This window comes from Dichomitus squalens (assembly GCF_000275845.1).
Source record: "Dichomitus squalens LYAD-421 SS1 unplaced genomic scaffold DICSQscaffold_1, whole genome shotgun sequence".
NCBI classification, from domain to species: Eukaryota; Fungi; Basidiomycota; class Agaricomycetes; order Polyporales; family Polyporaceae; genus Dichomitus; species Dichomitus squalens.
This window is the reverse complement of record NW_006766883.1, coordinates 933777-960838: the sequence shown is the minus strand read 5'-3', so window position 1 is coordinate 960838 and position 27062 is coordinate 933777. Positions and strand designations below refer to the sequence as shown.

The 27062-nt window shown below is 55.9% G+C and overlaps 8 protein-coding genes across 8 annotated transcripts; 3 read left to right on the top strand and 5 right to left on the bottom strand.

The window, feature by feature from the left end:
* Positions 1–516: 516 nt before the first annotated feature.
* On the bottom strand, positions 517–4560 carry DICSQDRAFT_158447 (Adaptor protein complex AP-2 alpha subunit). Its single transcript, XM_007360146.1, has 11 exons — positions 4392–4560; positions 4249–4339; positions 4171–4201; positions 3996–4104; positions 3744–3937; positions 3565–3694; positions 3415–3516; positions 3258–3363; positions 2525–3202; positions 1210–2471; positions 517–1154 (listed from the first exon to the last, which is right to left on the bottom strand). The coding sequence occupies exons 1-11, from the start codon at positions 4419–4421 to the stop codon at positions 1038–1040; spliced, it is 2850 nt and encodes a 949-aa protein (XP_007360208.1). The 5' UTR covers positions 4422–4560; the 3' UTR covers positions 517–1037.
* A 505-nt stretch (positions 4561–5065) lies between these two features.
* Positions 5066–6366, bottom strand: DICSQDRAFT_164545 (alpha/beta-hydrolase; the record flags this gene model as incomplete). Its single annotated transcript, XM_007360145.1, has 3 exons — positions 5066–5809; positions 5862–5875; positions 5940–6366. 3 exons carry the CDS (start codon positions 6364–6366, stop codon positions 5066–5068), a joined length of 1185 nt encoding a protein of 394 aa, XP_007360207.1.
* A 403-nt stretch (positions 6367–6769) lies between these two features.
* On the bottom strand, positions 6770–10770 carry DICSQDRAFT_46632 (P-loop containing nucleoside triphosphate hydrolase protein; the record flags this gene model as incomplete). Its single annotated transcript, XM_007359788.1, has 4 exons — positions 6770–7474; positions 7529–10210; positions 10261–10384; positions 10445–10770. 4 exons carry the CDS (start codon positions 10768–10770, stop codon positions 6770–6772), a joined length of 3837 nt encoding a protein of 1278 aa, XP_007359850.1.
* Positions 10771–11487: 717 nt separating this feature from the next.
* DICSQDRAFT_21536 (Co-chaperone Hsc20) lies at positions 11488–12199 on the bottom strand (the record flags this gene model as incomplete). Its single annotated transcript, XM_007359685.1, has 3 exons — positions 11488–11612; positions 11664–11895; positions 11960–12199. Coding segments are annotated over 3 exons (597 nt in total), but the record flags the coding sequence as incomplete, so codon positions are not given.
* Positions 12200–12575: 376 nt separating this feature from the next.
* DICSQDRAFT_151150 (uncharacterized protein) lies at positions 12576–14002 on the top strand. Its single transcript, XM_007360144.1, has 2 exons — positions 12576–13691; positions 13748–14002. The coding sequence occupies exons 1-2, from the start codon at positions 12792–12794 to the stop codon at positions 13937–13939; spliced, it is 1092 nt and encodes a 363-aa protein (XP_007360206.1). The 5' UTR covers positions 12576–12791; the 3' UTR covers positions 13940–14002.
* A 241-nt stretch (positions 14003–14243) lies between these two features.
* DICSQDRAFT_130953 (uncharacterized protein) lies at positions 14244–17862 on the top strand. The gene is made up of 12 exons (XM_007360143.1): positions 14244–14922; positions 14985–15017; positions 15068–15091; positions 15146–15491; positions 15543–15913; positions 15964–16667; positions 16720–16792; positions 16848–17005; positions 17054–17145; positions 17199–17286; positions 17344–17391; positions 17448–17862. The coding sequence occupies exons 1-6, from the start codon at positions 14249–14251 to the stop codon at positions 16181–16183; spliced, it is 1668 nt and encodes a 555-aa protein (XP_007360205.1). The 5' UTR covers positions 14244–14248; the 3' UTR covers positions 16184–16667; positions 16720–16792; positions 16848–17005; positions 17054–17145; positions 17199–17286; positions 17344–17391; positions 17448–17862.
* A 283-nt stretch (positions 17863–18145) lies between these two features.
* Positions 18146–21262, bottom strand: DICSQDRAFT_75671 (aldolase). Its single transcript, XM_007360142.1, has 11 exons — positions 20877–21262; positions 20666–20811; positions 20411–20574; positions 20146–20284; positions 19916–19934; positions 19668–19842; positions 18998–19582; positions 18819–18940; positions 18380–18756; positions 18213–18327; positions 18146–18156 (listed from the first exon to the last, which is right to left on the bottom strand). The coding sequence occupies exons 1-7, from the start codon at positions 21138–21140 to the stop codon at positions 19407–19409; spliced, it is 1083 nt and encodes a 360-aa protein (XP_007360204.1). The 5' UTR covers positions 21141–21262; the 3' UTR covers positions 18146–18156; positions 18213–18327; positions 18380–18756; positions 18819–18940; positions 18998–19406.
* Positions 21263–22407: 1145 nt separating this feature from the next.
* Positions 22408–26987, top strand: DICSQDRAFT_95365 (TPR-like protein; the record flags this gene model as incomplete). Its single annotated transcript, XM_007360141.1, has 15 exons — positions 22408–22812; positions 22867–23888; positions 23954–24032; positions 24096–24713; positions 24779–24948; positions 25005–25210; positions 25264–25371; positions 25427–25616; positions 25686–25707; positions 25759–25916; positions 25979–26009; positions 26075–26083; positions 26154–26162; positions 26218–26436; positions 26495–26987. 15 exons carry the CDS (start codon positions 22408–22410, stop codon positions 26978–26980), a joined length of 3732 nt encoding a protein of 1243 aa, XP_007360203.1. The 3' UTR covers positions 26981–26987.
* Positions 26988–27062: the final 75 nt, after the last annotated feature.

Genomic DNA, 27062 nt, shown 5'->3' with positions numbered 1-27062 from the left:
CGACCGCCCACCTTCCATTTTCGGACCATTTCCTTTCTTAGCCCATCCCAGTTTGGACACTGCAGATACGTTCCCACACCCGCATGCTACGTTCCCGTGATCACCATGCCTTTGCCTTTTCCTTCCCGCCCTTTGTTCTCCCTTTGTCATCTTCACTGCCTCGCTCTCGCGCCTTGTCTTTGGTTGCTAAGCAGCCCTTCTAGTATATAAGGACCCCCTTAGGCACTCCCTAGTCCCCATCTCGACCTCTTGGTCATTGGGACTAGGTGAGTGACCATAGCGTTGTATCTCCCTCCGATTGCTAATGTATAACTTGGTCATTGGGACTAGTCTGTCGCTGGTTGCGTGAAGACTAGCTTTCGTCGGTCTTGTGCCTTCGTGCCGACCGCCGCTCTGCCCCGTCGAGTTTTCTGATACGTTTATCCCTCTTACCCTCTCTTCTCCCCTTTCGGCTCCTCGCCGCTCGCCTACGGGGTCGTCGCCGAACGTCGACCCGAGTCCACGCGCCTAGTCGCCGCGACAGCCGTCCCTCTACGGCACCATCTAGTTCTGAGCGAGGGTCTGAGGACAGCTCCGGCCGCTCCTTCAGCTCGGGATCATACCCTGAGCCTCGTTCTCCGCCGCAACCTCCTATGCCCTTGCCATCGTCTCTGCCAACCATGTCCATGTCACCTCCCGCGCCCGATGGCCGTCGCGTCAAGCCACCCCCCCTCGTCCACCATCCGCGTTCAACGTCCACTGATTCCCCGCTGGCGAGGAATTCTGCGCCAGAACCGCTGCAGTCACCGATGTCCGATAGCTCGATGGACGACGACACAGGGAAGAGGCGCAAAAACATCTTCCGCTCCATCTTGACACGGCGATAGTCGCCGCCTGTTGCCGCCTTCAACTGCTGTCTTGCATTCGCGCTTTTTGCAAGTCTGTATTATTACGCATTAGTTGTCTGTGTTCGATATGTTGTATACAATCCGTTAGATAAGTCCATGCTACAGAACGAGGAAACATCAAGCACAAGACATCGTCACAGCACGGGACGATCAACCGGTACGCTTCTCCGCAAGCGCGGATGCATCTGCCATGAGCGGCTTCTGCACAAGCTTCTGTACCTCTGTGGCGACGTCCTCCGACGTGCTGCGGACCGTGACACGGGAAAGCTAGCCACCAGCGTGAGCGAAACAGTTTAAGTTGGAGGCAAGGTGATGAGCGTACCTTGGCTTCCCTGTTTGGTTCTAGACGCAACAAACACCCGACCTTCCCATCCACGGCTGTATGCAAAATGCCGGCACCAACGACGTTGCTTGGGTTCGGGTCGATGCCGTCCAGGACCTGGAACCCGTAGCCAGACACGACCTGTCGCTGTTTCGCGGTATCGATGTGGCCTGTGGCGTCCAGCGAGATCGGGAAGATGCCCTGGGCCTCGCGTGGCGGGCCCCCAATGAGCTTCCACCGCTCGAAGAAATCGCCAGAGCCAAGCTTCACGCCCTCGAGGAACTTGGTGATCACGATCGGGAGCCGAACGGCGATCGTCTGGTGCGCTCCGGCGAGGAAGGACACGACGAGAATGGGCGGCACCTTGAAGATCTTCTTGCACTCGACCTGAACGATCTGCTGGATCTGGGTGCGTGGTGCGAGCGTGCTCGGGGCAATCTTCACGAACGACGCCGTGAGCGCCTCCGGCTCCTCCGTATGCAGCGTGGTCGTGAACGATGTCAGGGGCGCAGACATCTTATTTCCGATGTACACTGCGACTTGACCGAGGGGGCCGTGATAGCGCGACTTGACGCCGACTTGGATCTGTACATCCTCGTAGAGCACACCGTCCCCGCTGTAGAGGAGTTTCTCGAACCAACGCTCGACATTAGGTCCAGCAGTGAGTCGTGGGATCCCCTTCGCAGCCAGCGCCGCTGTCGGCTCGACGGCGATCGGGGAACTGCTCATGTCGAGACCGAGGAGAGAATTTGTGATGTCTGACGACAGGTCGCCGTTGGCAGCGGTCGCACCCGACCCGTTTGTGGTTATTTTGGTCGTCGGCTTACGCATGAGCTTCGACGCCGACCGGTCGAGGTTCGAGTCCTTGGCACCAATGCTCCATGTGCGCCCGTCTGACGTATCTCCGTGCTTCTTGTTGAGGCGACTGACAAGTGTGCTTTCGCGCGCGGGGAATGGCGGGATCTCCTCGCAGACGTTCTGCAGCAACTCGTCGTCTTCTGGTCGCTGCGCGAGGGCAAAGAATTCGCACGCTCGTTGTTGCAGGTCTACATCGAGGACATGGCGATAGCGCTCGAAGACATTGAGAAGCTGGGGCTTTATCTCGGGGAAGACGTTGACCCATTTGATGTAGGTCGACAAAAGGAGAGCGCGGGTGGGTGCCATGCAGAATTGTGACTTGGAGTGCAGAGCCTGGAACTGTTCGATGGGACTGTAACCCGGCTCGTTTGCGATTAGGTGACCATATTCACCGAGAATGTAGCCTGATCGGTGTGTTCAGTGGAAACGTCAATAATGCTTCAACGAGGACACTTACCGCCGACTTTGACAAGACTTTCGTGGGAAGATGGCGACTTCAGGTACTCGAAGACGACCTTCGCGGCGTAGGCCTGCAGGTCCTCCGTATTTGTCACGATCTGGACCACACGATACCAGACTTCTTCGCCGACGTGGTCGCCAGCCGCACTGAGCAGTTCCAGGATGGTGTCGACGTACCACTTGTACGTGTTCGCGTAGCGCTCGGTCAAGATCGCGATCTTGAGCACCATTTCCTCCCGCAGTCCATAGTCAGCAATCTTCAAGTATCGCAGAAGCTCGCCGACGATAAGCTCCGAGTTGTCGGTATCGCACATACTGTAGAGCAGGTCAAGAGCGCGCCGTCGCACTGAAATGTCCTTGTCGCGGAGCGAAAGGATGATCGTCCCCTGGTGCTTCTTAATGGCCTCCAAGTTGTCCGCTCGCGACGCAAGGTGCGCCAAGGTATCCAAGCCAAGATACCGAACGTTAGTCTCCTTAGAGCTAATGAATCTGGCCAACAGAACCGCAGCAGTGTTCACCAACGGGGAGCTCGTGTCGATGTGGATGGCGAGACTGATAGCCTCGAAAAGGACAGCATGCTGTGCATTGTTGTGTTGGACGTTCCTTGAAGGTTCGTTGCAGTTGTTCATGATGGTCTGCAGAACCTCCTGCAGCATGGTTTGTATGGTAGGGTCCTCTTCAAAATCCAGCATGAAACACCAACGGCGCAATCGAGGGTGGGGAGATCCTACCTGATGGAGGATAGTACTGCAAAAGTCGCAGCAGTTTGACTTGCAGCCAGGGTATTGGAACCTTATAGTATCCGTACGTTGCAGAATACTCATGCTCAACAACAAGCTACGCGGGGTTCGTGAGAGTGTATCGAACGGATAGAAGCGGTATACTTACACGGTTCAACCTGTCGACGGCCTTCTGGTAGGCAACAGCAAACGCTTCCAAATGATCCTGCGCGAGGGCCAAGACCAGGCTTGTTACACACAATACTACGCCCTACACACGCGTGAGTTCCGATGCAAATACCCGGTGAAATGGGCTCACCAGGTCTGAATCGTCCATGATTGACACTATACGCAAAGCCCATTCCTTCGCAGGGATGACATCAGGGTGTTTCCGGTACAGGCGTAGTAATGTGAGGGCCGCCTTCTTCCTCACAAAGTTTTCCGACGTTCTGAACGGCGTTCAGGCAGTGATAAGCTGAGAGTTAATCGGATACTTACGGAGAAATAAGGAGACGGTGCACGTCCTCTGCGAGTGCTTCCGCCATCTCCTGGCCGCCTACGTTCGCGATGGCGTGCAGGGCCAGACAATTGTGAATTTCGTTGTTATCATTGAGGTCTTTCCTGATGGAGTTGACGACCAGCCGGAGGAAGTCAGAGTTCTCGTGCATAAGTAGTGTCACGGCGAGATAGCCCTAGAAGGCCAGTGAGCTAATGTGGACGCGGACATGGTTCATAGCTGCCGACACTCACAATCTGCTTCTCGCTATACTTTGAGCTAGAGATTAGGTTGACAGCCTCCATATGTCCAATGTCGACCTTGTAGCCGAGAATGTATGTGAAGATGACCTTCGCGACATATCTAAGCAGCGGTGCGAACGCTATGCGTGAGTCCTGTGCACACGGAGTGCAGGAGCGGCACCCTCACTTCTTCTTCTGGTAACCATCGAGGTTCCCATCTGACGTAGTTGAACATATGCGCTGCAGTACAGTGCGGCCGGCGTACCTTTGAACCGTTTGCGTATATTGGCCATCTCTTTATTAATCCTCTTCTCCTCCAGCTCCCTGACGCGCGCACCGCGGATGTCCGCGATGAACTAGACACATCACGTGAGAATTAGCTCGCATAGTCCAAAAACCAAGCCGTACCTGCGTCAGGCCTCGCATGTTCGTAGCCATGTTGGTATATTGGGCGGGGGTAACCGGATGTCGTAAGTTGTTTGGGGCCAGATGTACAGAGAATGGAAAGCAGAGCGTCAACGATAGCGCAGTCGTTAGAGCAGTAGCAATCAGTAGACCAAGTCAGCTCATGGACAGCTGCAGAGGCGTTGCAGACAGAGATGTGGACCATTTGTTAGTGCGTGCCGGCGGCGACGAGTGCGGAGAAACGCGCACCGGCTACCATCCTCACGTGACCTGCCACTGTCAATCCTGATCGGGCCCTGGCACCTCCACTGACCCAGCTGCCTTGACTGACACCTTGCTAGCATACTCCAGGTTTCAAACACAATATCACTACACAGCGCATTAAGAGGCTTACGAGTCATATTATGTAGCCCGGTCTCTGTCGCTTAGCTGAAGTAAGCTTGTAATAAATTCAAGTCGAGGGAGTCCGTCCCCAACGTCGCTACTCGGAGGAGCCGTTCAAGTCCACCGAAGACAAATTAGGACAGCATGCCCGATTTAGATGAGCGCACTCTATAGGAGACAGTCTCGCTACAGAATAGAGAACATCTAGAGGGTTTCGCCTCCGCTATGAGACGAGTCATTGCTACAGATCCACTCCACGTGCAAAGGAGAGCCTCCGCATTTTGTCCGCGTGTTCATAAAGTCTTCATCCACGCCGCAAGTTCCTTCAGTACGTCCGTCCTCTCTGGCTCATGGAACTCCATGGCCAAAAAGTCGTGTAACGCATCAGGAGGCTCGATGAATGTGACGTTCTCCTTCCCGTTGTCCTCGATCAGCCGATCCCCGGCTGTGTGCATTCCGTCCAGGGTGTATTCCGCACCTCCAGCAACGATGACTGTGCGAGGAAAGCCGGAGAACATCCCCGGCCGCCATTCGGCCTGCAGGGAGCCGGGTGAGATCCATGGGCTCTTTGAGGCGGTTTCCTCCGGGAGGCTGCCTATCAATGCCCGTGGTGTGTAGCCGCTCTCGAGGATGGCATGCACAATGTCGGAGCGATAGTTGCGCTCCATGGATGACCCCGGACCGGTATGGGTCTGGGCCCAGTCCATGGTGGGAGAGAGGAGGATGAGACCGCCGGGCTGAGGCAGAGAGGGGAGCTTTGCCGTGGCGATGTACCGAGCGAGATTGAACGCGATGCCACCTCCCGCGGAATCTCCAGAGAGGATGATCTGACGCGGTCTGAAGCCGACGTCCTCGATGAGGTATCTGTAACCCGCAACGGCATCCACGAGGGAGGCCGGAAAGGGATTGGCGGGTTCGAATGGCGCCGCCGAAGATATGCGATACTCGAGCGCAAAAATGCGGAGGTTTGGCCCCAAGTGTTCTAGGAATCCTTTAAATATAGGCATGCTTCCACCTCCTGGGCGGGCTGAGCCCATCTAGGACAGCATGAATAGTCTGAAGAATCCAAGGTAGTCGTTCGAGACTCACAACATGACCCCCGCCTGATGGATGAAGGAGTGAGGAGTGAGTATATAAAATATCATGAAGAGGGGGGCTGAGACAGACCATGGAAGTAATACACGACTCTTTCGTCGGGTGACGGTCGCTGCCCCACGTCGCCATTTGGGTCTCGAGGACCATACCAGAATCCGCCGGTACGCTCTGCTTTGACGCGGGTTTGCTTCGCGATCTCGCCGATTTCGCCCACAATGAGCTCGTGAGTGGCGTCTACCGACACGAAACCAAGTGTCTTGGCATTCTGTTCGTATTTCGACAGAGGAATTGGGGCGGGTAGGCAGGTGCGCCACATCACCCCAATGAAGAACCGTGCCGCACGAGCGAAGAGGGCACGTTTAATGGACCAGGATCTGCGGGGACGAGCAGACGGCAGTGCCTCTAGAATGAGCCATACCGGAAGAGCTGCCAGAAGGTAGACGACCCCGCAAAGTGTGTACACCGCGCTGAAAGGTTGTCGTCTGAAAGCGAATGGCATAGCGGGGGTTAGGTCGACGTCGTGACCAGAAATGAGGGTGGTCTAAAAGGTCCTTGGTCTTGTAGTCATCTCGAAGTGAGACACCAGGTCCATGCTCAGCGCTCAGCGCTCACCCAGGGCACATCATCATTTGCCGAGTGCTATCCCTACTAGGGAGTCGGGCTAACTCTGTTCTCACACGAGCCCACACAGACCACGAGGTAGATGAGCTCTGTAACAAGCGGCCAAGCCGTTCTCTCAAGGTGCCACTGCCAACGCACATCGGACCGATGGCATGCTATGATTGTGAGCTATGGAAATTTCAGTTTATTACGATGCGTATGCGGATAGACGACTAGTGTATCTTGCCACGATGGTATGACTCTAACCATAACCATATGCCACTCCGATTCCATGACGTCCCCTACTGCCTCGATAGTCGGCTCGGCGTGCTGGGTCTCGACGAGTATGCCGACGCAATGTTGTATGGCGTCGAGTATCCTGACCGCGCTCCGCTATGTGGTGAATATGGAAGGCGCACTGACGCCAGCGAGGGTGAGTCCATGGGCGTGCCAGGACGGGAATTGGACTGAGATTGCATCGCGGCGCGATAGGTGCTGTAGCGGTTGAGGATCCGGACTGCGTCCCTCGTCATCAGGTCGAGTTCTTTGATCTCCGTGTCGGTCAATGGAACATTCGTCAGGTCGTCTTCCTCCTCGTCGCCAGACTCGTCTTCACGACCTTCGGCATACGTCAGAGGCTTCTTAAATTGGTGCGCCTTGCGCTGTCGGCTGGCGATGATGCCCTGGAAGACGCGAAGCAGGCAGTCCTCCATCATTACTTTGAGTCGCTCGAGGTCGTCCAAGACATCCATGCTGCCAATGACAGGGAGCCAGTCATCACACTCCAGCCCGCGCGACGTGACGGTGATACGGTACGCGCCGAACAGTACGTAGGTCAGGGGATCCAAGCGAGTCGTCGCGACCAGGTATTTCTCGGCGTGAGGCCCCGTGGAAATGTTTTGCCTCTTCTCAGCGTACGCGATGATTTGCTTCTCGACATGAGGGGTACCGTCCTTGGGCATCTCTCGCCTGCGGTGATTGACGCTCGACGGGTGAATGATAACCGCCTTCGATCACAGTCAGCGCCGGCCTACCATGATGCTGGGTCGTATCACGCTCACCTTGTCCACTGCAGTGCGGTATATCCTCTCACCTGTCCGGATTGCGAACTTCGGCTGGCAAGCGATCGCGATGAGGGCGGCTAGGAGAGGTAAGGAGTCGCCGTTCTCATTGAGTTGGCTCGGCACCGGAGGGACGTCTCGCGACCGCGCTCCGGGTGGGACATACGGCAGCCGTCCTCCTCCAGATACGTCGACCACACCAACATCGTACAATGCCTTCAGCAGGTGATCCTTTACCTTTGCAACATTGAGGAGAGTAGGTTTTGACAGGAAGTTGTCTGAGCAGAACCGGTTCGCGGATACGTACAGGTTCTGGCTTTGCAGCGCCCACCATTCATTATACGCCCGGAGCGCCGCGAGGATGTCTGAGCGGAACTCGTCGGGCGTCCACGAATTCTTCTTCGCCTGCGCCTCCTGCTTGATATGGATGGGCGCCACGAAGGGTTCACGGGATCCCATGAGAGCCGCGATTGTGAGCGCGGAGTCGAGGCAGCGGAAGAAGGAGCCGAATAGCACGAGGCGACCGAGACGTGGATCCACAGGGAGCTGCAGAAGGACACTTCCGAGCGACGTGAGATTGTTATCCGCGTCAAGCGCGCCGACCATGTGTAAGGACTTGATAGCGGCCTCGATACGCTCGGGAGCAGGGGGTTCGATGGTCGCGGCGAGAACCTCTTCGATAGTCATGCCAGGGAAGTTGAGCGCCTTGACGTGCATGACGACGTTCTCGAGGTCGACACGCTTCATCTCAACTGTTTGATGCGGGTGCAGCTCCTCGGCGTGTCTGCGACTCAGAATGCCGAAGTACTCCCCGGGACGGTGACGACCTGCACGACCTGCACGCTGATTGAGGTTCGACGTGCCGACCCAGGCAGAGACGAGATTCGAAATGTGGCGGGCCGGGTCATAGCGCTGCTCCTTGATGCGCGCTGTGTCGACGACGTAGACGACGTCAGGGATAGTGACAGAGGTTTCGGCGATGTTGGTAGAGAGGATGATGCGACGGACACCGGGAGGAGGAGGATCGAAGATAGCTTGTTGCTCAGCGACGGGGATGGTGGAATGGAGTAGGTGTATGCTGAATTTGCTTGTGTCACCGAAGTTAAACCCTAAAGGTTTTGACCTGTCTCCCTCGAGTAGGAATCTCCGGACAGCACTGATGTCGTCCCAGCCAGGCAGGAAAACGAGTACGTGACCGTCCTGCGACTTTTTGAGGACGTGCGCGATAGTCAAGGCGATGAGAGGAGTGGGGAGTTCGAGGTCATCCGTGTCGCGAGAGTGTTCCTTCAAGATAGGGGTAGGCGCGCGAGAGGAATGCAATGATGGGGCGACGCCTGGTCCATCAGGACCCAGTTCTTGAGTCAGGTACTTCCTCACCGACTCCTCTCGGAAGACCCAGGATGTCTTCGGGTCCGAGGCCAACTCGGGAACAAAGTCATCGAGGAAGTGCTTCTGCACAGGATGAGCGCGGCCAGGGATTTCGACGACACCCGCGGGCTGACCTTGCTCATCAGGGAAGTACTTCCTGAAGAGCGTTGCGTCGATAGTGGCGCTCATGAGCACAATCTTGACCGGCTTCTTTTGCGCACGACGTTCCGCCAACAACCGTTTCAAAACGACGAGCATCAGGTCGATGTCGACGTCACGTTCGTGGACTTCGTCGACAATGATGTGAGTAACATCGTCCATGCTCCTCCGCGAAGACGTCTCCATCAGCGCCGTCTGCATCTTGCGTAAGAAGACACCAGTGGTACAGTAGGTGATGGAGCCATGGTCCTCAGGGAGCTTTGACTCGAAGCGGACTTGGTACCCGACCGTACCATCCCTACCGCACGTCTCGCCTCGCTCCTTTGCGACACGTTCCGCAACACTGATAGCGGCGATACGGCGAGGTTGGGTACAGATGATGTTGCATTTCGCGCCTTCCCCTCGCTCGATCCACTCGTCTAGGATCAGCTGCGGGATCTGCGTCGTTTTGCCGGAACCAGTCGCCGCCATGCAGATAGTGACATCGTGCTCGTTCACGTGCTTGAGGAGCTCCTCCGACTTCGTGAACACGGGAAGGGTCGCACGCGTGTTACGAATGGATTCCAAAGCGGGGTTCGTCAAGTATGCCTCGCGGCGGCTACGAAGTCGAGCGGACTTCTCAGCGAGGTAGGCCGCAGATGCAGGGGGTCGGCGGTAGCTGGAGCTACCTTGTAGCGGAAGACCTTGACCATCAGCGGCAGACCGGATGGTTGGCCTATTGCGGTAGAGGGTACTCCTCTTGATGTCTTCCTTGAGGTTCTGGATCTGGTCCTCTAGGATGTCGTCGGCTTGGAAGAGCACCGGAGGCGCCATTCCGAGGTCCTTGCCCAACTTGACATCCCTCAAGAAGTCCTGCCAAATGCTGGGGTCGCACTTCTCCAAGTACTGCACGACATCGGTGTAACATCTGGTCATGGCTTCCTTCTTATTCGGGCCCTTGCCGAATCCGATGCGACGGTCGCCTACGATCATATCAGCCTGCCATTGGCCTCGGGGAGGCTGAGAGTAGACAATGTCTGGCTTCGTGAAACGGAATCGGCGGCAGTAGTAGTCCATGAAGTGACGAGCACGCTCGTAGTCGACCACAGAGCCATCGGACAAGGTGGTTTCGACAGGAGTCGCTTCTTCCTTCGCCTTTTCTTTGCGTTTATCAAACTTCGACCCGAACGTGAGCATGTGGCCGATCATACATGAGATGTACATACCCCGCCGACCGCATCCAGCTGATACAACGCGGAGAGAGCGGCCAAGGTCTCTGCGTTTTTACGATTAGGATGGTCCCCGGTACCGACGACTTCACCACGGTCGTGTTTGACGGCTATGGAGCACCTGAGCAGCAACTCTGTATGAGATTGCAGGCCGCTACAGCTAACGCATTTCGATATTCACCTCCATACGACTTGGTCGCTACCCTCAACTACACCATGGAGAGCCGTGAACTCCATTTTTTCACCGCTCGTCATTATGATGTAGTTGCTCAAGGGGGATTTCGGATTGGTTTCGTGGATCTGCTTGAGAGGCTTCACCTTGTAGGTACTGGTAATGTACTGCTCATCGTGTAGAGGTCCGGGAAGGGGAGGCGCTCGGTTCTCCTTCCTCTTCTTCCCACCACCACCTCTTCCGCCACCAGAAGCATTGTTCTTGTGTGCTCTGGCGAGCAGGGAGGATGATGCGCCTCGAGCGGAGCGGGGATGCGTGCGCTCCGGGTGAGACATGGCAGCAGGACTATTAGGTGTTCGGTCGGCCTTGTGAATTTTGGAAGGGGGCTCCTCGGCAGATGGAGATTCCGAGACGCGTTTAGGAGAGGCAGAGGACTGCTTGGTAGCGGGAGTCGAGCGAGAGAAGGGGCGAGACGATGAAGCCGAAGGTGATGCGAGCGGAGAAGGTTGCTGGAATGGCATGAGAAGAAGGCTGCGCCTGAGTCGTAGCCCAAAGGGAAAGCGCATAAGGATGTGAACGAGACAGACGGTTCTATCACAGCAGAGGGTAAACGCAGTTCTGGAGAGCGAATGCGATGTTGCACCGACCTATATCGTCCCCCTTGGAAGTTCCACGCCTCTCTAAAGGTTCAGGATCTCCAAGCTACAAGGTTTGAACAGACAAGAAACTAGGACGGAGACGCAGCTCGAACAGGGCTGGCGTCGAAGCAGCGACCGAGAGTCGGTCAAGACGGTGTCGGACAAGTCTTGCTGGGCGACAGACGCCCGCTCTGTCTCATTTCGCTGGAGAGTGCCGAGCTGCGATTCGGCGTCTGACGTCAGTCCACAGAAAGCCTTCGCAAAGCCTTGCGTTGGTCCAGCATATGCACGTAGAAGAGATAACATAAATCGTTGATGAGTGGGGAAGAAGTATATACATGGATCGCCACCTATGCCTCACAATAGGTGGCAGTTATTCTACTATACAGTCTAGTGATCATGGACAACTGCTGGCCAAGCTGCTGCAGCGGACTGTATGCCTTGCAGATATTTGAGCTTGACTGCTGCGGTACGAAGGGCGTCCCAGTTCTTCTCCGCGACCAGGTCCTCAATCTCCTTCAGTACTTCCTCTATCTTGGCTGCTGGGCCATTTAGTCCAAGGTGAGCGCGCCGAGCGTCCGCGCACGCACCTTGATTTTGCGACCGGATTTCCTCGACCTCTTCCTGAGATTCCGCACTAGCAAGACCCTCCCGCGCCTCCATCACCTCCATCAGGAGATCCATATCTTCCAACTTATCTGTCTCTTCACCGGCGAGACCTTCGCGGGCGAGGATGTACTCAGCTCTTCTCAAGGGATCAGACAGGCGATGTAAAGCCTCATTTATGCGAGAAGACATCGCAGATGCAATTGCTTGATGCTCCTGTAGAAAGAGTACATACAAAAATGGTCATTTTCAACATATTTACGCTAAGCACAATACATACCGGAGGTTTGCCAACCCAGCGATCTGGATGCACAATTCCTTGGACCGTTCGGAACTGGTTCTTGAGTTGACGGAGGTCAACCACAAATGGGTTGGGTTCGTACGGCGTTCCAAGCATTTCATGATATGTCATCGACTCTGGCATTGGCGTGATGTAGAAGCAGTCCGGGCAAACTGGAAGAGAGGTGGGGAAGGGAGTCGAGCACGACGGACATCGTCTCGGGCCACTAGACGTCGTGCTTTGGCTTCGCCTGGAGAGCGCAAGCAATGGCGTTGGGCTTGGTCTGAGAAGAGGGCCAACCCTGAATGGTCCATGTCTTCGGATGGCTGGACGAGCTTGGGCGGAGAGGTATATAAGCGTGCGAGCGGGAAGACGGAACATGGTCGCAGCGAACCTCGAGGTAATGACGTCATGTGATTCTATGTGGGCGAACACAGACACCAACCCTAACCATAGTCAGCCACACTCACCTCGGTCGAGCCATGTCCGAGGGCTCTTCCTTTGCGTCCACCCCGGCTGGTCCGTCTTCTCTGCATTTCGTGCAGGCATTGTCACCGCCTCCACCAGACGCACTCGAGAGGGGTGAATATGCCGCCGCGAACCAAGCTCGGCAGCGATTAAGCAAGCACAGCTTTCTCTCCAATGTCTCACTGTCTCTACCGTACCTCCACCGGAAGAGGACCACGTCCGAAGACTCATCGCGCCGCTCCTACTTCGAAGAACTTGACTCAACATGTCCTCGACCCTCCGACACACTTGACTTGGTAGAGCTTGCCGAAGACCCCAATATCTCTACCGAACTCGATGAGGATTACGACAAGGATGTCTACAGATGGGCGGTGTTGTACGAGAACCAGCGAGGGTGCGTAACAGACGTATCTCAACACCCAATCTCTTGGCTGAGAGCCACGTCAGTGCAACTGTATTTTCCACCGCGAACTACTCGCCACTGACTCTCCTGCCCCTGGACCCTCCCCCGTTCACCATCCCCACCGCCTCGACCTCTCCCCGGAGGAACCAGCCCACCGTCACTCTGGAGGACTACCCACTTCCGGATGGCTCCTGGAGGTGGGTCTCCAGAGCCTGGATGATCGACATGCGTGGCGACGGCGAGGTCCAGTATGACGGCTTTGAGTATGCCCGTTCTTTTCGGAGCAAGAAGTGGAGCCCCAATCCGGGCTTCATGAGCAACCGCGGACTCGTGCGACGTCGACGATGGATACGGTTGATGATGCGCCCTGCACAGGCCTTGCACGAGGCTGCAAGTGTCCTCGAGGACGCCGGAGCTCTGTCGGGTCTCCCGGAGCTGGAGCATCACGAGGAGGGAGCGACGCGGCCGCCATCTGTCCTGCTCACTGCCACGAACGACAGCGAGGACGATATTGAAGTGTGGAGAGGCGATGCCGGCGACTGGCAGCGATGTCACCTTGCACTCCGTCGCCTAGGTTGGGATGGGCGGAAAGTGGAGCTTTGGGCCAGGTGGCTTGGGGTCCCTGGAGCATCCAGGCCTGCATCTCGCGTTTCGTCGTTGAATCCTGTCATCGCTCCTTTTGCGGTGGTGTCACCCGAGGCCATTGAAAGCGGGAAACGCATAACATCGAGGACACTACCGTCCGTGGATGGAATATCGACAAGTTCGAGCCAGTCGGGCGCTGCTCATCTCACCGCCGAATCAAGGGCCAGTTTGGCACCGGCACCCAAAGAGCGTGTCGCTGCTGTCATTCGACGACATGTGAGTTCTTCCGCTGAGCTTCGTACGCCGTCGTTCATTGCTGATTTTGTTTGTAGGGCTCGGACATCTTGAGCCTCTTTGTATACCCGGATTCGCGTGCTCAGTTCATATCTCTTCTTGCAAAGGCTGGTTTGTTGCAAGATCTCCGAGCGGGTCTAGGCATTCCGGATAGCGTGCAATTCTTAGACTTCTGGAGTTATACCAAAGACTTGAGCGGGGATTCGGCCGACGCGCTCAAGTCATCTTGACGATACCTGATTGCTAGTATAATGTACATTACTTATACCACATTGACAAATCCCACCGATGTATGACGGCAGAGCATGTCTCAATTGTTTTCGCCGCGTTTTACTGGTTCAACCACAACGGTTGCCTGATTGAGCGCGCATCTGCCGCGTGGATTCGCAGAGTGATCGCATGTGATATCGTTGGAGGCGCTCGTCATGCGGCATCATTCACGCGCTGGTGCGACCGCGCTGTACGACGCCGCGCTCACTTCACTTGCAATGCCCCACTCTTTCCCTGCGACAGCGCGGCCCCTTTCCTAACGCCCCGCCATGAAGACTCTGGACATCCGCAAGCGCGTCCGGGATGCGCCGCACGACCTCGCGGACTTCTTGCACACCCTCCCGGACGACCACCCACTCCAGATTGCGCTCAGAACATACTCCCTTGCCCTCTCGCTCGCGCTCGGCCCCGCACTGCTCCCCTTCCTAACTTCGCGAAAGGCGCGTGCTCAAGGTCTTTCACGCGTCCTCTATCTTCTTAAGCGCGAGCTTTCCGTCAACTCATTCGCGTCGGCGATGACCGTCGGGGTTGCCGGGGGTGCGGCCATCCGACACGTCTGGGACCGATGGGAGGAGTGGTCTGCGAAAAACGGCGGTCGTGGGACGGACGGTCCCCTCGCGAAGGTGCGAACATGGCTGTCCTCGCTGACGGACACCCAGAAGACGTTCCTGTCGAATATCGTTTCCACCTCCTTCGCAATCGGGCTGTTGCACTCGCGCCGGAGACATGCTACCTCGGCCTGGGTCGGAAGGCCTTCGCCGACGTTGGACCTCACTTTGATCGTGCTCGTGCGCGCGATGGATACTGTCGTGCAGTTCGCTCTGTTCAAACCTTCGACTAGTGAACGTTATTTGCCCGCGGCTGTCAAGGAAGAGAAGATGGCAGATAGACGCAAGTGGACTACCCGACTGGACGCGCTGGTGTTCTGGGCGAGTAGTGCAAGGTACGTTCGTTCTTCGTTCCATCGTATCTCGTAGAGCGTCAGACTGAAATCCGTAACATCAGGATCATGTGGTGCTTCTTCTACGAGCCGGACAGGTTGGTCTGAAGTTGATTCCATCGTGCATAGAAGCTGAAAGTGTGGTCAGATTGCCTCCTTCCTATAACAAGTGGCACGTAATTTCCCCACCCACTGCAGTGAACCGTATTTGACGCTCAATGTGCAGGATCATGAAACTAGCCAACATCGACCCTCGTATTCTGACAGCTCTGCGCGCCATCAGGTCTGGGAGCTTCTCGTATACGAAAGGCTTCTCAGTACCCCCAGACCTTGCCACGTCGCTCTCAGCAGATCTTGGTTATCCCCCCGCTTGGGGTGACCCAGCGCAAGTACCTGCGTATGGCGGGCCGGAAGCCGACATCGCCTGGAAGGCTCTGGGTGTCTCCAACCGGCGTGGCCTTGGCGGCTTGCCCTGCGAGGTGGTACATAGTGGTCTAGCGACTGGCTGCACCGCTAATGCCGGAATTCGCGGTCTGCAAGCCTTCGCGGAAGCCGTTGCGCTCTACCTTCCTGTAAGTACATTCACCCCAATTTGTGGATGTGCTGCTGATCTCTACGCAAAGGTCCACGTCCTGCCGATTCTTCTCACTCGGCCCCGTAAGCTCCTCGAGATCCCAAATCTCATCCAGACCCTGCAGAATGTGGCGCGTAGCGCTACGTTCCTGTCGACGTTCGTCGCGGCCGTCTGGTATGGTGTCTGCCTGACACGCACGTTGTTACTTGCGCGGCTTTTCCCTGGCATCTCGCATGACTTCTGGGATTCGTCTCTGGGTTGCACGTTTGTCGGGAGCTTGCTCTGCGGCGCTAGCATCTGGATCGAGCGCGGCCGAAGGCGGGGTGAGATGGCTCTCTATGTTCTTCCGCGAGCGATCAGGGCTTGTATCTCAGATCAGTGGGTGAAGAGCGGTCGGCCGAGTGTACGATGGGCCGAGAGGTACGCCTTCATTATGTCGATACATGCGCGTTCTGACTGGTCATGACCAGACTCGTCTTTGTCCTCCCACTATCCACCATCTTGACTGCTGCGGTCCATCGTCCCGACACCTTACGAGGTCTGTCGAAATGGGCGCTGGCGTTTGTTATGAAAGGCCCCAACGCTGGATTCTGGAAACGCCGACGGCTGGGCACCGACGCGCCGCCGACACCCGCACCACCCACCAGGGCACCCTCTCCGCCCAATGACGGGGCCGGCTCGGCTCAATAGGCGACCTCGGATGGTCATCCGACATGGCATACCCCACTTAACGAGGTTTATGATATTATATGCGACCTGTAGCTATGCCCTCCAAAGATGTAGCGTGTGGTCATAGAAGGAACAGCTAGCCACTAATGTACCAGCACTTTCGCCGTCCTCCGCAAACGACCAGTCGACGCCATATGCTAGTGACGTATGCTTATCAAAGCGTTGAACGATCTCAGTAGAAGAGACGGTGGTGGCGTTACCCTTCCCAGTGTCAAAGCGGACGACCTTGAAGCCATCGTGCATGCACGCGACGAGGAGGTCGTTCTTGCGCGTCTCGGACGGATGCCACTTGACTCTCCATGCGCCACTCCCAACATCGACTTGCACGAGTGGTACGAGGGGTTTCCGGGTGTCAAAAAGACGGACGGTGTTGTCGTAGCTGCCGACCGCAAGGAGGTGCTCTATGTAGGGGTGACATTGGATTGTCGTCACTCCCGCGTCGAATCTGCGTCTAGCTGTCAGGGAAGCGGACAATAGATTCTGTTTGAAATACGTACCTCCTGTTTGTGAAGGTGGGCTGATCCCCTCCCTGTCGCACATCCCAGCCCTTCATTTTGAGATCATCTCCGCCTGTGATCGGTGAGATTGAATGGCTCTTCACTCGCTGTGTTGCAGAGGGACCAACCTGAATAAACCACGTTCGTATTCCAGTAGTCCCAGGCTGCGATCCACGGCTCGTAATCATGCGCATGCCATGAGTCAGCTTCGACAAGCCCCTCGTCCCCTGGACGAAGGAGAGAGAGGGACCCGCTGGAGAGAGAGACGATGAGGTCCCCAAGCCCCCTTGTATACAAATGAGCGCCAATCGTAATTCAGAGGAGGCAGTCGTACTCTGTTGGGATCCTTCGATTAGACCAATCGAGAGACAGACATAGCCTGTCGGATGACGCGCACGATATAGACTGTAGTTGGTGCAGTCGTGACTAGGAGTGGTGTCAGTTGAAACCGGCGATTGTGATCGCCAAGTAGTGCGTACCTCTTCATTCCTGAGCTCATGAAGAGTAACATGCCCTTCCGAGTCTGCGATTGCCAGGAGTGGTGAGACGGTAGGAGCCCGATGACACCTATCCTCCCAGACGTTGAGTTCTTCGTCAGGATATCGACGGAGAATTTAAACTAACCATTTCATGTCCAGTATGGCGGGCAGACTTGTCTCATGAAGAAAGGTGCTGCACTTTATCGCGTCTGTCAGCCATTCCGGATGCATCCATAAGAGCTTGCGCACAGTTGGTCGTTTTCGTGAACTCGGAACAGAAGACATTTCCCTCTCCTGACTTGCGGCTTACCACGGTGAGAATCTATGACACCCTCTTCATCTGGCGTTCCTGGGCCGTCTAGGCTGGAATCTTGATATTGTTCCAGTTTATACGTCCCGCAGACGAAGATATCTCGCGCCGAGGGATGAGGACAGAACTCCGTAGAGTCTGCAGGCCATTCTGTATCAAATCCCGGCATGCCAGGAGAAATATCTTCAAGGGAATGAAGCTTTCACCGCTTTGCTAACGAACGAAGTTGAGGAAGAGACGAATTTGTTCGTTCTCCAAGTCGGCTCGTCGCGGTTTCTCGTGTAGCGTGACCGATCTGAGCCGATCTTGCTCAGGACTGCCTGTGACGTCGCAGTGAACGGAACAAGAAACGCGTAGGATGGGCGCTTGTAGTCTGTCGTTCGTTCAATCTCCGGACGTGCATCTGCCTAGGGCGGCTACGGCCCACAAGCGTGGATGCACGCATGACCGTGATTGAGTTCACCGTGAGCACACACTAGTAGACTGGTTGTGTGGTCGAGAAATGGGGTACTCTGGGTAACTCTTACCTAAAGACGTCGTGGATTGATACGACTCTAACCACGCACACCATCTAGGCTAGTGAGGTGGACCAACGCTCCCACCACGGGACTTGAGCTGATTGCACAAAACATCATCAAAAACCACCAAGTATGTGCTTTGACCCTTGCGTTCAACACCTTGACCGTGGGCTCATAGCTTTTTAGGGCCAATACAAGGGCCGATGGATACTCCATATGAAGTCCTTCCGTTCCACCATGGGATCTGTACCAGGTTTCCAGGTCCCAGTTGAACGATCTATGTGTACGCTTACCATGGACGGTTAGCACCTCTGCATCAGCTTCATAATGCAGCACTCACTCCCACCCAACAGACAACGTATTTTGTGTAATCGAAGACCCCGCTGCCCCCATGCGGGCAGATTATCTCCAGCACGCAGCCGAATACGCACGGACGAACCCCGGCATGACTCTTCAGCCACCCACTCACTACCGCCAGACGTTTCCGACGCTCAGTCCTCCCATGGCACTCGAGCAGCTGCTCACCCAGCTTCGCGCTCGTTGGGTCTCCGTCCGTCAAACGGGAAGCTCTGCTAGCAATGCGGGTACTTCAGGACAGAAGGGCGTTGGGATGGGGACGGGCCCCCATCTGACTGTGGATGGTCACGTGTACTCGATTGGTACTGACTGGCTTGTACGGGCTGGCAACGTTCATCTTGCAGGAGGCGCCGTCAAGGGAATGCTATTGGAGGTATGTGTTCTAACGAGTGTGCGAATCACAGCGCTGAATTGGCCGTTGCGGGTTTCCTTCAGGTGGAATATCTCCCCTTACCGGTCATGGAGGCGACGCTTGACATGCAGCCAGTCCTCGCAGGCTTGCTGCTCTCGGTATTGCCGAACGTGCCGGACCCGAAACTCGCCGCTATAACCCTCGCGTAGGTCTCTCGTGTCTGCTACGCCGGTTTCCTGCTGCTGACTTGAGGTCCTCTTAGCGAGTGGCAATGGGAAGAGGTTCAGTGGGACTCAGAGGAGGACCTGGAGCGAGAGGCAGAGAAGAGAAAGAAAGATGAGGACGAGGAAGACATCTACGCGTCCGAGGGCGATCATCCTCCCGTCCGCAAAGGCGACTGGATCGGCATGGACAGAGACCGCCGTTCCGCATACCTGATCATCGGAGCCCTCAAACAGGAAAATCTACTGTAGAGCAACCACTTTGGGCGCGCGAAGGACTGATGATATGGGACTGGGGCGCGCTGACATGTCGATACATATCGTTCCATAAATGAGTCGCAAGCATTTGTACATTTCCAGATGATACGTGAGATTTTGTGCATTGGCTCATGGCTAGCGTCTGGGTCCCTTCTACGTTCTCGGCACGTTGCCCTCTAGGAAGGACTAGGCCTACGAAAATTGGGATTGCAGCTTCGCACGAATAAGCTCCTTGGTCTTCGCCTCCATCTCCCCGAATATCTTCAGCGCATCCGCCAACTTGCGCGTCGTCTCCGCATCCGCCGCGATCGCCTCCCTCAGCGCAGCACCGCCGTTCTCGAGGAAGTTCGTCGCTTTCACATCCGGTTCTGTCCAAGCACAAGCAGAATGTATCAGTCTCTCGCTCGACTAGCTTCGTGGCTCGAGTGCCTCGAATTCTGGATCTTCCCTCACCTTCAAGGGCGTCGCTCCCGTCAGAAGTCGCGGGACCACTCTCCAGACCGACCTCGGGGTGATGCGGTTTCGGATCCTGGTCGACAGTGTCCGTGCTCTGCGCAGCGGCGAGCTGGTCCAGCACTGCGCCGGAGAGCGTGAGGTGATCGGGTTTGAGAGAAACGAGGGCGAGGACCTGTGATGCGTTTTGATCGATCGATCGGTTCAGTCTCACGAAGGTAACGCAAACACGGCGTCGCAGTACTAACCTCTTTCGAAGTCACGATGCTGAGAGTGGCGAGGGTCGTGTGTGACGGCGTTGCAGAGAGTCAGTACACAGCATACATCGACACGGCCCAGCCCTTTCTGCAGGTATCGCAGTATGCCGCGCGCTCATGGCACGCGGATCAAGTGCCCATCGCCTTGCTCGGCAGGCGAGCTGCTTGCAAGATGCCAGCGGGGCTCTTGCATTCTACCGCGAAACAGATGGCACTCTCACCTCGCAGGCATGACGAGCGTGCTCGCCCCAATTTCTTTGTAGAGACGCACAATTGAACTGATGACTCTCGAGGCAGGATGCTCTTTCGCGGTATCCGCATACTCCTTCCACACGCCCGGCTCGAAATGTACCCGGAGCTCTATAAGATGGAGTGTGCCGCCGGGACGCACATGCAGGCGACAACGCATGTGTGGTGGACATCGAGCTGAGTATCAGCACCGCGCGGTTTCTAGAGGAAATGTCGTAATAGGATGGGCAGACGTACCATTGAAGTAGGGTGCGATGTAAAGGCAGCCGGCCTGGTGGGCCGCGATCGCCTGCGCGACGGAGAAGAGGCAGGTCGACAGAGTGCGGATTCCGAGACGTTCTAGATATTGGCAGGCGATGGTAGACTCGGGCGTCGCTGGGATCTTGATGCATACACGGGACCTGCACGGGAACCGTTGATCGTACGAACATGGGAGCAAGGGACACGCGGCAGGTCAGAAAGTGATGAGGACGAGGAAGGTATAGCGCAAACTTGGGAATTCCGTTGGCATCGAAGACTGAAACCAGCTTCTTCGCATGTTGGATGGTGGCTTCCGTGTTGTACGCCGTAGAGGGGGAGGTCTGGGCGTGCACGCGGCCGGTCAAATATGGATAGACCTCCTTTGCGAGCAAGACCGTCTTGTGTGATGACACAAATCTCAGAAAACTGTAGCAGCTCTCTGCATCGAGATTTCTGGACATACGAGCAGATCAATAGCATCCGAAACCTGCGCTTCAATATCGAGCTCTGCCTCTGACGATCGAACCTGAGCGCAAGCTTTTTCGAGAAGCTCTGCGCGATCTGGTCTAGCAACTTCGCCATAAACGATGGCTTGATTGGACGTCATGTCGCAAAATCTGGCTCCGTCGCCAGCCGTATGGCGCGCGGCGACCGCAGGATCCATGGAATCGACATCGACGATGACCCGGGAGCGGACATAGGAAAGGAGAGAGGACGGGAGCGACATATGGGGATGAGCGCACAAGCTAGAGGCGATTGAGTTGGCAGACTTGAGGTCGGTCGAGATGGAGCAGGATCAGGCCAGCTATAGCTCGGGAGAGGTGCGAGGACGCTTCTAGTAACAGAGATGAGGGCAGATTTTTCCGTGAATGGGATGAGCTGCAGCAGCCGAACTGCATATCGTTGCGGCAGTCGGCCAGGTCGCGGGCCGTGAGCTAGCAATGGCAGATTGATCAGTACTCTGCGGGACGCTGCAGAGGGCGGCCAGACGGGCGAGAGTGTTCCCTGAGCATCCCCATGACGTGCACGCGGGCTCGAGCGGTCCGATGCTTCATGGACGATTACAAGGGCTAGACCCCGGCTAGCTCGACGTTTCGAGAGAGTCCTGTATGCATGGCGCACGTATCTGGCCTACAGAATACGCAGGAAGGAGACGACAGATGGGTGGTCAGACGGTGGTCGTGGCTATGTAGTTGAGTCCAAGAAGGCGTACAAATATATGCGGTCGAGCAAGGCCGAGTAAGACGGGTGTCGTAAGAGGTGCCTGCGCGGCGATCTCCAGATCTAAGCTTACTGTAAGTTAGTGCTCGGCGGGCGTCTGCAGGAGTGTGGCCGGATATGGGCAATGACGACATGAAGTTCTGGCTATGAACGCCGACCACTCACGAATCGTTGACGTTGACTGCGTAGTCCCACTCCGACGGCCTCATGCATCCAATACCTCCAACCCCAACCTCCCGCTTTGCCCACCACCACCGCCCATTCTTTTCTCCTTGAACTTTTCTTTCTGCCCACGCAAGCTGGTATCTCATGCCGCCTCCCCATGCCTGACCCAGTCTTTTCTCCATCTGCACATCCTCCTGCATCCTCCCAGCACTCAGAAACAGGCCACCGGCGCTCACACGACTCCCAAGCATTGCATTTGCCGCACGAACCGCACCCTCAATTTCATTCCTCTTTGTCGCATGATGCCTCCCAATCCTTCTCTCCTAATGCCCAACCTTGGAATATTCCCTCAAATTCTCCCACGCCTCGTCCTCTTCGAACAGCCACCATCGATGTCCCATTGCCACAGCCTGTGTGGGCTGCCGGTATGTCTCATCTGACCCTCTGCCTTCTCAATCTAAAGCTCACACCTCTCGTTAGACCAACATCCGCATCATCTTCCGGAAACAATCTCCGGACTGAATGCAGGCCAGAATCCTGCTTCTACGACTGGCTCGGTTCCTGATCCGCCCTCGTCTGGAAGTAAGCATGGCCCGCTATCAACGGCAATGGCTCGTGATGCTATGATGGCATACGCCTACTACCTCTATGATTCTCCCTTGGCCGGTGCCCCCTCGATGGGACTCACCACAGTTCCCATCCGATACGTCGCGCCTCAAGACGACACCATTGAGAACATCTATCGCGGTCGCCTGCTACCGCTACTTCTGACCCTCGTACAGTATCATCCTAACCATCTACCCATCTTGCTACTCCTCGCGTGCACGTATCACGTCCTCGGGGATTATCATCATAGCCTCTCCATCAGTCAGCAAATACTCTCTCACGACCCCGAGTATGTCGAAGCAATGAGTAATATCGGCACGACTATGAAAGCTCTCGGGCAGACTGAGCAGGCATATGAGTGGTGGTGGAAAGCCCTCCAGCTCCGTCCTACGTATGGGGACGCTCTGGTGAGTACTGACTCTGACTCTTCTGCATGTCGATAAGTCGTTGAACTTTGCAAGGACAACATCCTTGGCATGACATTTCAACTAGCCCACGGTACGTCGGACCAGGGCCGACGTCTGGCCTACTATCGGCAAGCTCTAGGTGTCTGTCAATTCGTGCAAAGACACGTATTCGACGCCGACGGCCACCTATCCGCTTCCCTCCGACCTGACGAAGTCCCTCGTCTACAACGAGCTATCTTCACCAGTGGGACAATTTACTCGACTCTAGGCCCTACGAATACGGGGCGAGCTGTTTCTGAGCTCGCACGAGCTATAGAGCTTGTCATTCGACCCCCGCCTCCACTCTCGCACTTCGAGTTGTACACTCTGCGCGATTTGTTGCTCGCTGCTTGTGTAGCGGGACACATTATGTCTTCTTCTGCCAATTCTCCTGGAATAATCGAGCTGTCCGATATCTTCCAAGCCGACGTGAGCACAAGCCTCGGCGATCCTACTTTCAACCTCCTCCATGTCGTCCGTACTTCTGGCGATCAGCTCCTCCACACGCTCCTTCGCGTCGGTGATGGAATACTTCCTACTCCTCTGCTCGTCCCCGAAGAAGTGGTCCGTCTCCAGCCTCTGCTCTTTCCCTGGTCCAAAGGCGTGTTCCCTGCCATTTGCACTCGTACGGCGGACGGCGACTTGGTTCCACCAGCAGACAGCACGCTCCAGCAGACGAATGGGATGACAAGCACGGTTTTGCTTACGCTCGCGAAACGCTTCCAGGAGAATGCCCTGGCTAGCACGGTCTTTCCCGACACCGGCGATGGTCTGAGGGTGAGCACGACCGTCGTCGTCCTTCTCTACTATCTCGCGCTTTCACGGGCCCCCGCGCCGTCGACGTACAATAACCTGGGCATTGTAATATCAGGGATCGCAGAGACGAGGAGGGGGCCGGGTGGAGAGCTGCTTGATGGGACAGCTCTTGCGCGGATCTTCTACAGCGCGGGTCTAAAGATCGAACCACAACATCCACATTTGTTGACAAATTTGGGCTCCTTGCTGAAGGATCAGGGTCAGGTAGAGCAAGCCATCAAGTGAGGCGTCTTGTTACCAGTTGCCATTGCGTGCGTGTTGGGCGTTGCTGAAGTGACTATCCCAGGCTTTACATGAAGGCGATCGAGCAAAAACCTGACTTTGACATCGCACTTGCGAACCTAGGAAACGCAATCAAGGATATCGTACGTACCTCACTATGCTATCCATTCCCTACTGAGCACTGATGAAACGCATTGTAAAATAAGGGCCGTCCTTGGGATGCTATCGAGTACTACCGGCGTGCAGCGGCTGTAAACCCCTCACTCCCAGAAGCCGTTTGCGGTCTCGTCAACTCTCTGTCTGCCATATGCGACTGGCGCGGGAGAGGCGCAGTCGAGAACGAGGTTGGCGTGGATGACTCCGGCCATGTCATCTCGTCGGAGCCACCTCTTCACACAGGTTGGATGGCAAGAATGGTGTCGATCACCGATGAGCAAATCAAGGAGGTCTACCTGCAGGGCATCGACGGAGCGCACATTCCGACCGTCGTGGACGACTGTATGCGTGCTCTAACGATCATGAAGGACCGCCTGCTCCGCCCAGGCGAAGCAGCTCTATGGCGAGCGCGATTCCACCTCATCGCGGGCAGCGGAGCGGAGCTGGCCGAGAAGCACGTAAATGGATCGGGCTTCCTGATCCGCTTCATTGATTGGATCATACCGCAGATGCAGCGCAGGTGGTACGTCAAGGCATACGGCAAGACCATCGCGCTCGACCAAATTGTCCCTCTAGTCGAGGATCACTTCACTAGCGTTTTTGTCCGCCCTAAGTTTCCCAAGACAATGCAAGTTCCGCTGGTACCGTCTGTGCTCCCCTTTCACACTGTGAGTGGAAGACGGGATATTAGGAGCATCCGTGTTTAGGTTTGCCTGATGATGTTGCTTAACAGTTCACGTATCCGCTTTCGCCTCGGGTCTCTCGACTGATTGCTCATCGAAACGCGTTGAGAGCATCGTACGTGGCTCTCTCGCAACCGTGGATGCCAAGTCACGTCTGTCGACCGCCGAGACCACCAGTCCAGGGCAAACTCACCATAGCCTACATCTCTAACGACGTGAAGTGCGTCCCGTGCAATATGACACTAAGGACGTCGCTGACTACGTAGCTGTCGTCAGCAATCATCCGCTGTCTCATTTGATGCAGTCCGTCTTCGGAATGCACGACAAGGAACAGTTCAACGTGCTCATCTATTCAACAAGTCCGTGGGATGGTACCGTGTATCGTCCCCGGATTGCGAGTATGGTGGAGAATTGCTTCGACGTGTCGGCGTGGTCACTCAAGCAGATCTTCAATCACATTCAGCAGCAAGAGGTCCACATCCGTGAGTGGTCCCGTCCTTCACGCGTACCTCCCGCGCTAAGGCTCGTATAATAGTCATCAACTTGGGTGGCTACACGAAGGGTTCTCGGAACGACGTCTGCGCAGCGCGGCCGTGTCCCATCCAGATGCAGCTGATGGGCTATCCGGGTTCCCTCGGCGGAAGTACGCAGCTTGAATCCTGACGCTCCACCTCGTTCTGACTGTGGGTCTTCCTTAGATTGGTGCGACTACCTCGTCTGTGATCCAATAGCCTGTCCACAGGACCTGTCGGGGCCGGAGCGATGGCGCAGTCTGCGAACCGCCGGGGACAACGTGACGTCGAGCTCTCAGAGCACACAATCTATAGAGACGCCGCTAGACCTCGGCGCGGACATAGATCCCGAAGATATATCGAACGAGTGGGTGTAGTGAGTACATCAGCACTTGAGATATCGATATCCTTCTGACTGCTCGCTGGTGGCTGCTATGGTGCCCAGCACCGAGAGATTGCTATACATGCCGGTGCGTCCCTAGTATTCCGTGTAGGAGCGTCTGGGCCTCATTACTTTGCAGCATACTTTCATGGTAGCCGACCACAAGCAATCCTATCGGGGAGATGAACACATCAGCGCAGAGGACCGTGCGCGAATGTCTCCCGAGACGCTCTGGTTAGAAGAGGAACGAAGGCGGGCGGACGCTCGCAGGCACTTGTTCCCTGATGTCCCTCAGTGAGTGCTCTCACTCGGTAGGTGCGATTGGGTGTAGGAGATACTTCCATTCTATGCTGCAGAGACGTTGTCATCTTCGCAAACTTCAATCAGGTCGGTTCCCGTAGGCGCACTTAGTAGACTCTTGAGGTTACGCATACTAACCCCGTGGTCCGCAGCTCTACAAAGTGAGTAACGGTGTTCACGGTTCTCGACGTCATCAATTGAACTCGCTGTATCGTTCCGCGTTGCATACAGGTTGATCCGGTAGGCTTATCTCACTTTATCTCTCGCCGAGACCCTGAACTGATGTGATTCGCAGAGCATCTTCTTGGTTTGGGTTCGCATACTCCGCAAAGTCCCGCGGAGTATCCTCTGGCTGCTACGTTTCCCTAGCGCAGGTGAAGAGCACCTCCTCCGTTCCGCTAGGCTGTGGGGCGGGGATGATGTTGCGTCGCGTATCCACTTTACCGACGTAGCCAAGAAGGATTGGCACGTGTATCGCGCACGGGCGGCGGATATCTTCCTAGACACTGCGGAGGTGAGCGCAGGACACCTGGATTCAGTCTTAGGCTGCAGCTGATGCCATGTGATCTCAGTGTAACGCGCACACAATTGCTGCTGATGTGTTATGGACAGGGACGCCGATCCTGACATGGCCCAAGCACCGGCACAAGATGTGCTCCCGCGTGGCTGCGAGCATGCTTCAAGCGACAGGCTTTGCGGACCATATGATCGTTCATAGCGCTGAGGAATACGAAGCTCGGGCCGTCGCGCTAGCCCACAGCATTCGTTATGTTCCTTATCACGAACCCTCAAGAGCGGTTATCCCTAGAGGCCAAGGAGAACTGATGAACCTTCGCCGCAACATTTTCTTGAATCGAGATAACATGCCGCTGTACGACACGCTCCGTTGGACGAGGAACTTAGAAAAGGGCCTTCGAGAAGCATGGAGGCGATGGGTGGAAGGAACGCAGTACGAGACGTCCGACGAGTGGGAGGCGTGCGACGGCCCGGAGAAACGGAGTAGCTGCATCTGGGTTCAGGACGACGACCCAGTGAATATTGTGACGCATTCTGACTAATGACAACCCACATCTATACCTTCTTTGGTCATTCACATCATGCTCTCATACAAATCGCAAGTTCCGCAACGCTCATTTTAGT

Bases quoted from the DNA above. Each gene is read 5' to 3' on its own strand.
- DICSQDRAFT_158447 (XM_007360146.1), bottom strand. From the start codon at position 4,421: ATGGCTACGAACATGCGAGGCCTGACGCAG. The intron at 3,203-3,257 runs GTAGGATCTCCC...TGGATTTTGAAG, and splicing joins GCAGTACTATCCTCCATCAG to AGGACCCTACCATACAAACC. The intron at 1,155-1,209 runs GTACGCTCATCA...GCTGGTGGCTAG, and splicing joins AACCAAACAGGGAAGCCAAG to CTTTCCCGTGTCACGGTCCG.
- DICSQDRAFT_151150 (XM_007360144.1), top strand. From the start codon at position 12,792: ATGGGCGGTGTTGTACGAGAACCAGCGAGGGTGCGTAACAGACGTATC. The intron at 13,692-13,747 runs GTGAGTTCTTCC...TTTTGTTTGTAG, and splicing joins CTGCTGTCATTCGACGACAT to GGCTCGGACATCTTGAGCCT.
- DICSQDRAFT_130953 (XM_007360143.1), top strand. From the start codon at position 14,249: ATGAAGACTCTGGACATCCGCAAGCGCGTCCGGGATGCGCCGCACGAC. The intron at 14,923-14,984 runs GTACGTTCGTTC...CCGTAACATCAG, and splicing joins TTCTGGGCGAGTAGTGCAAG to GATCATGTGGTGCTTCTTCT. The intron at 15,914-15,963 runs GTACGCCTTCAT...GGTCATGACCAG, and splicing joins AGTGTACGATGGGCCGAGAG to ACTCGTCTTTGTCCTCCCAC.
- DICSQDRAFT_75671 (XM_007360142.1), bottom strand. From the start codon at position 21,140: ATGTCGCTCCCGTCCTCTCTCCTTTCCTATGTCCGCTCCCGGGTCATC. The intron at 20,812-20,876 runs GTATGTCCAGAA...TCATCACACAAG, and splicing joins CGGATGCTATTGATCTGCTC to ACGGTCTTGCTCGCAAAGGA. The intron at 20,575-20,665 runs GTTTGCGCTATA...GTTCCCGTGCAG, and splicing joins GATGCCAACGGAATTCCCAA to GTCCCGTGTATGCATCAAGA.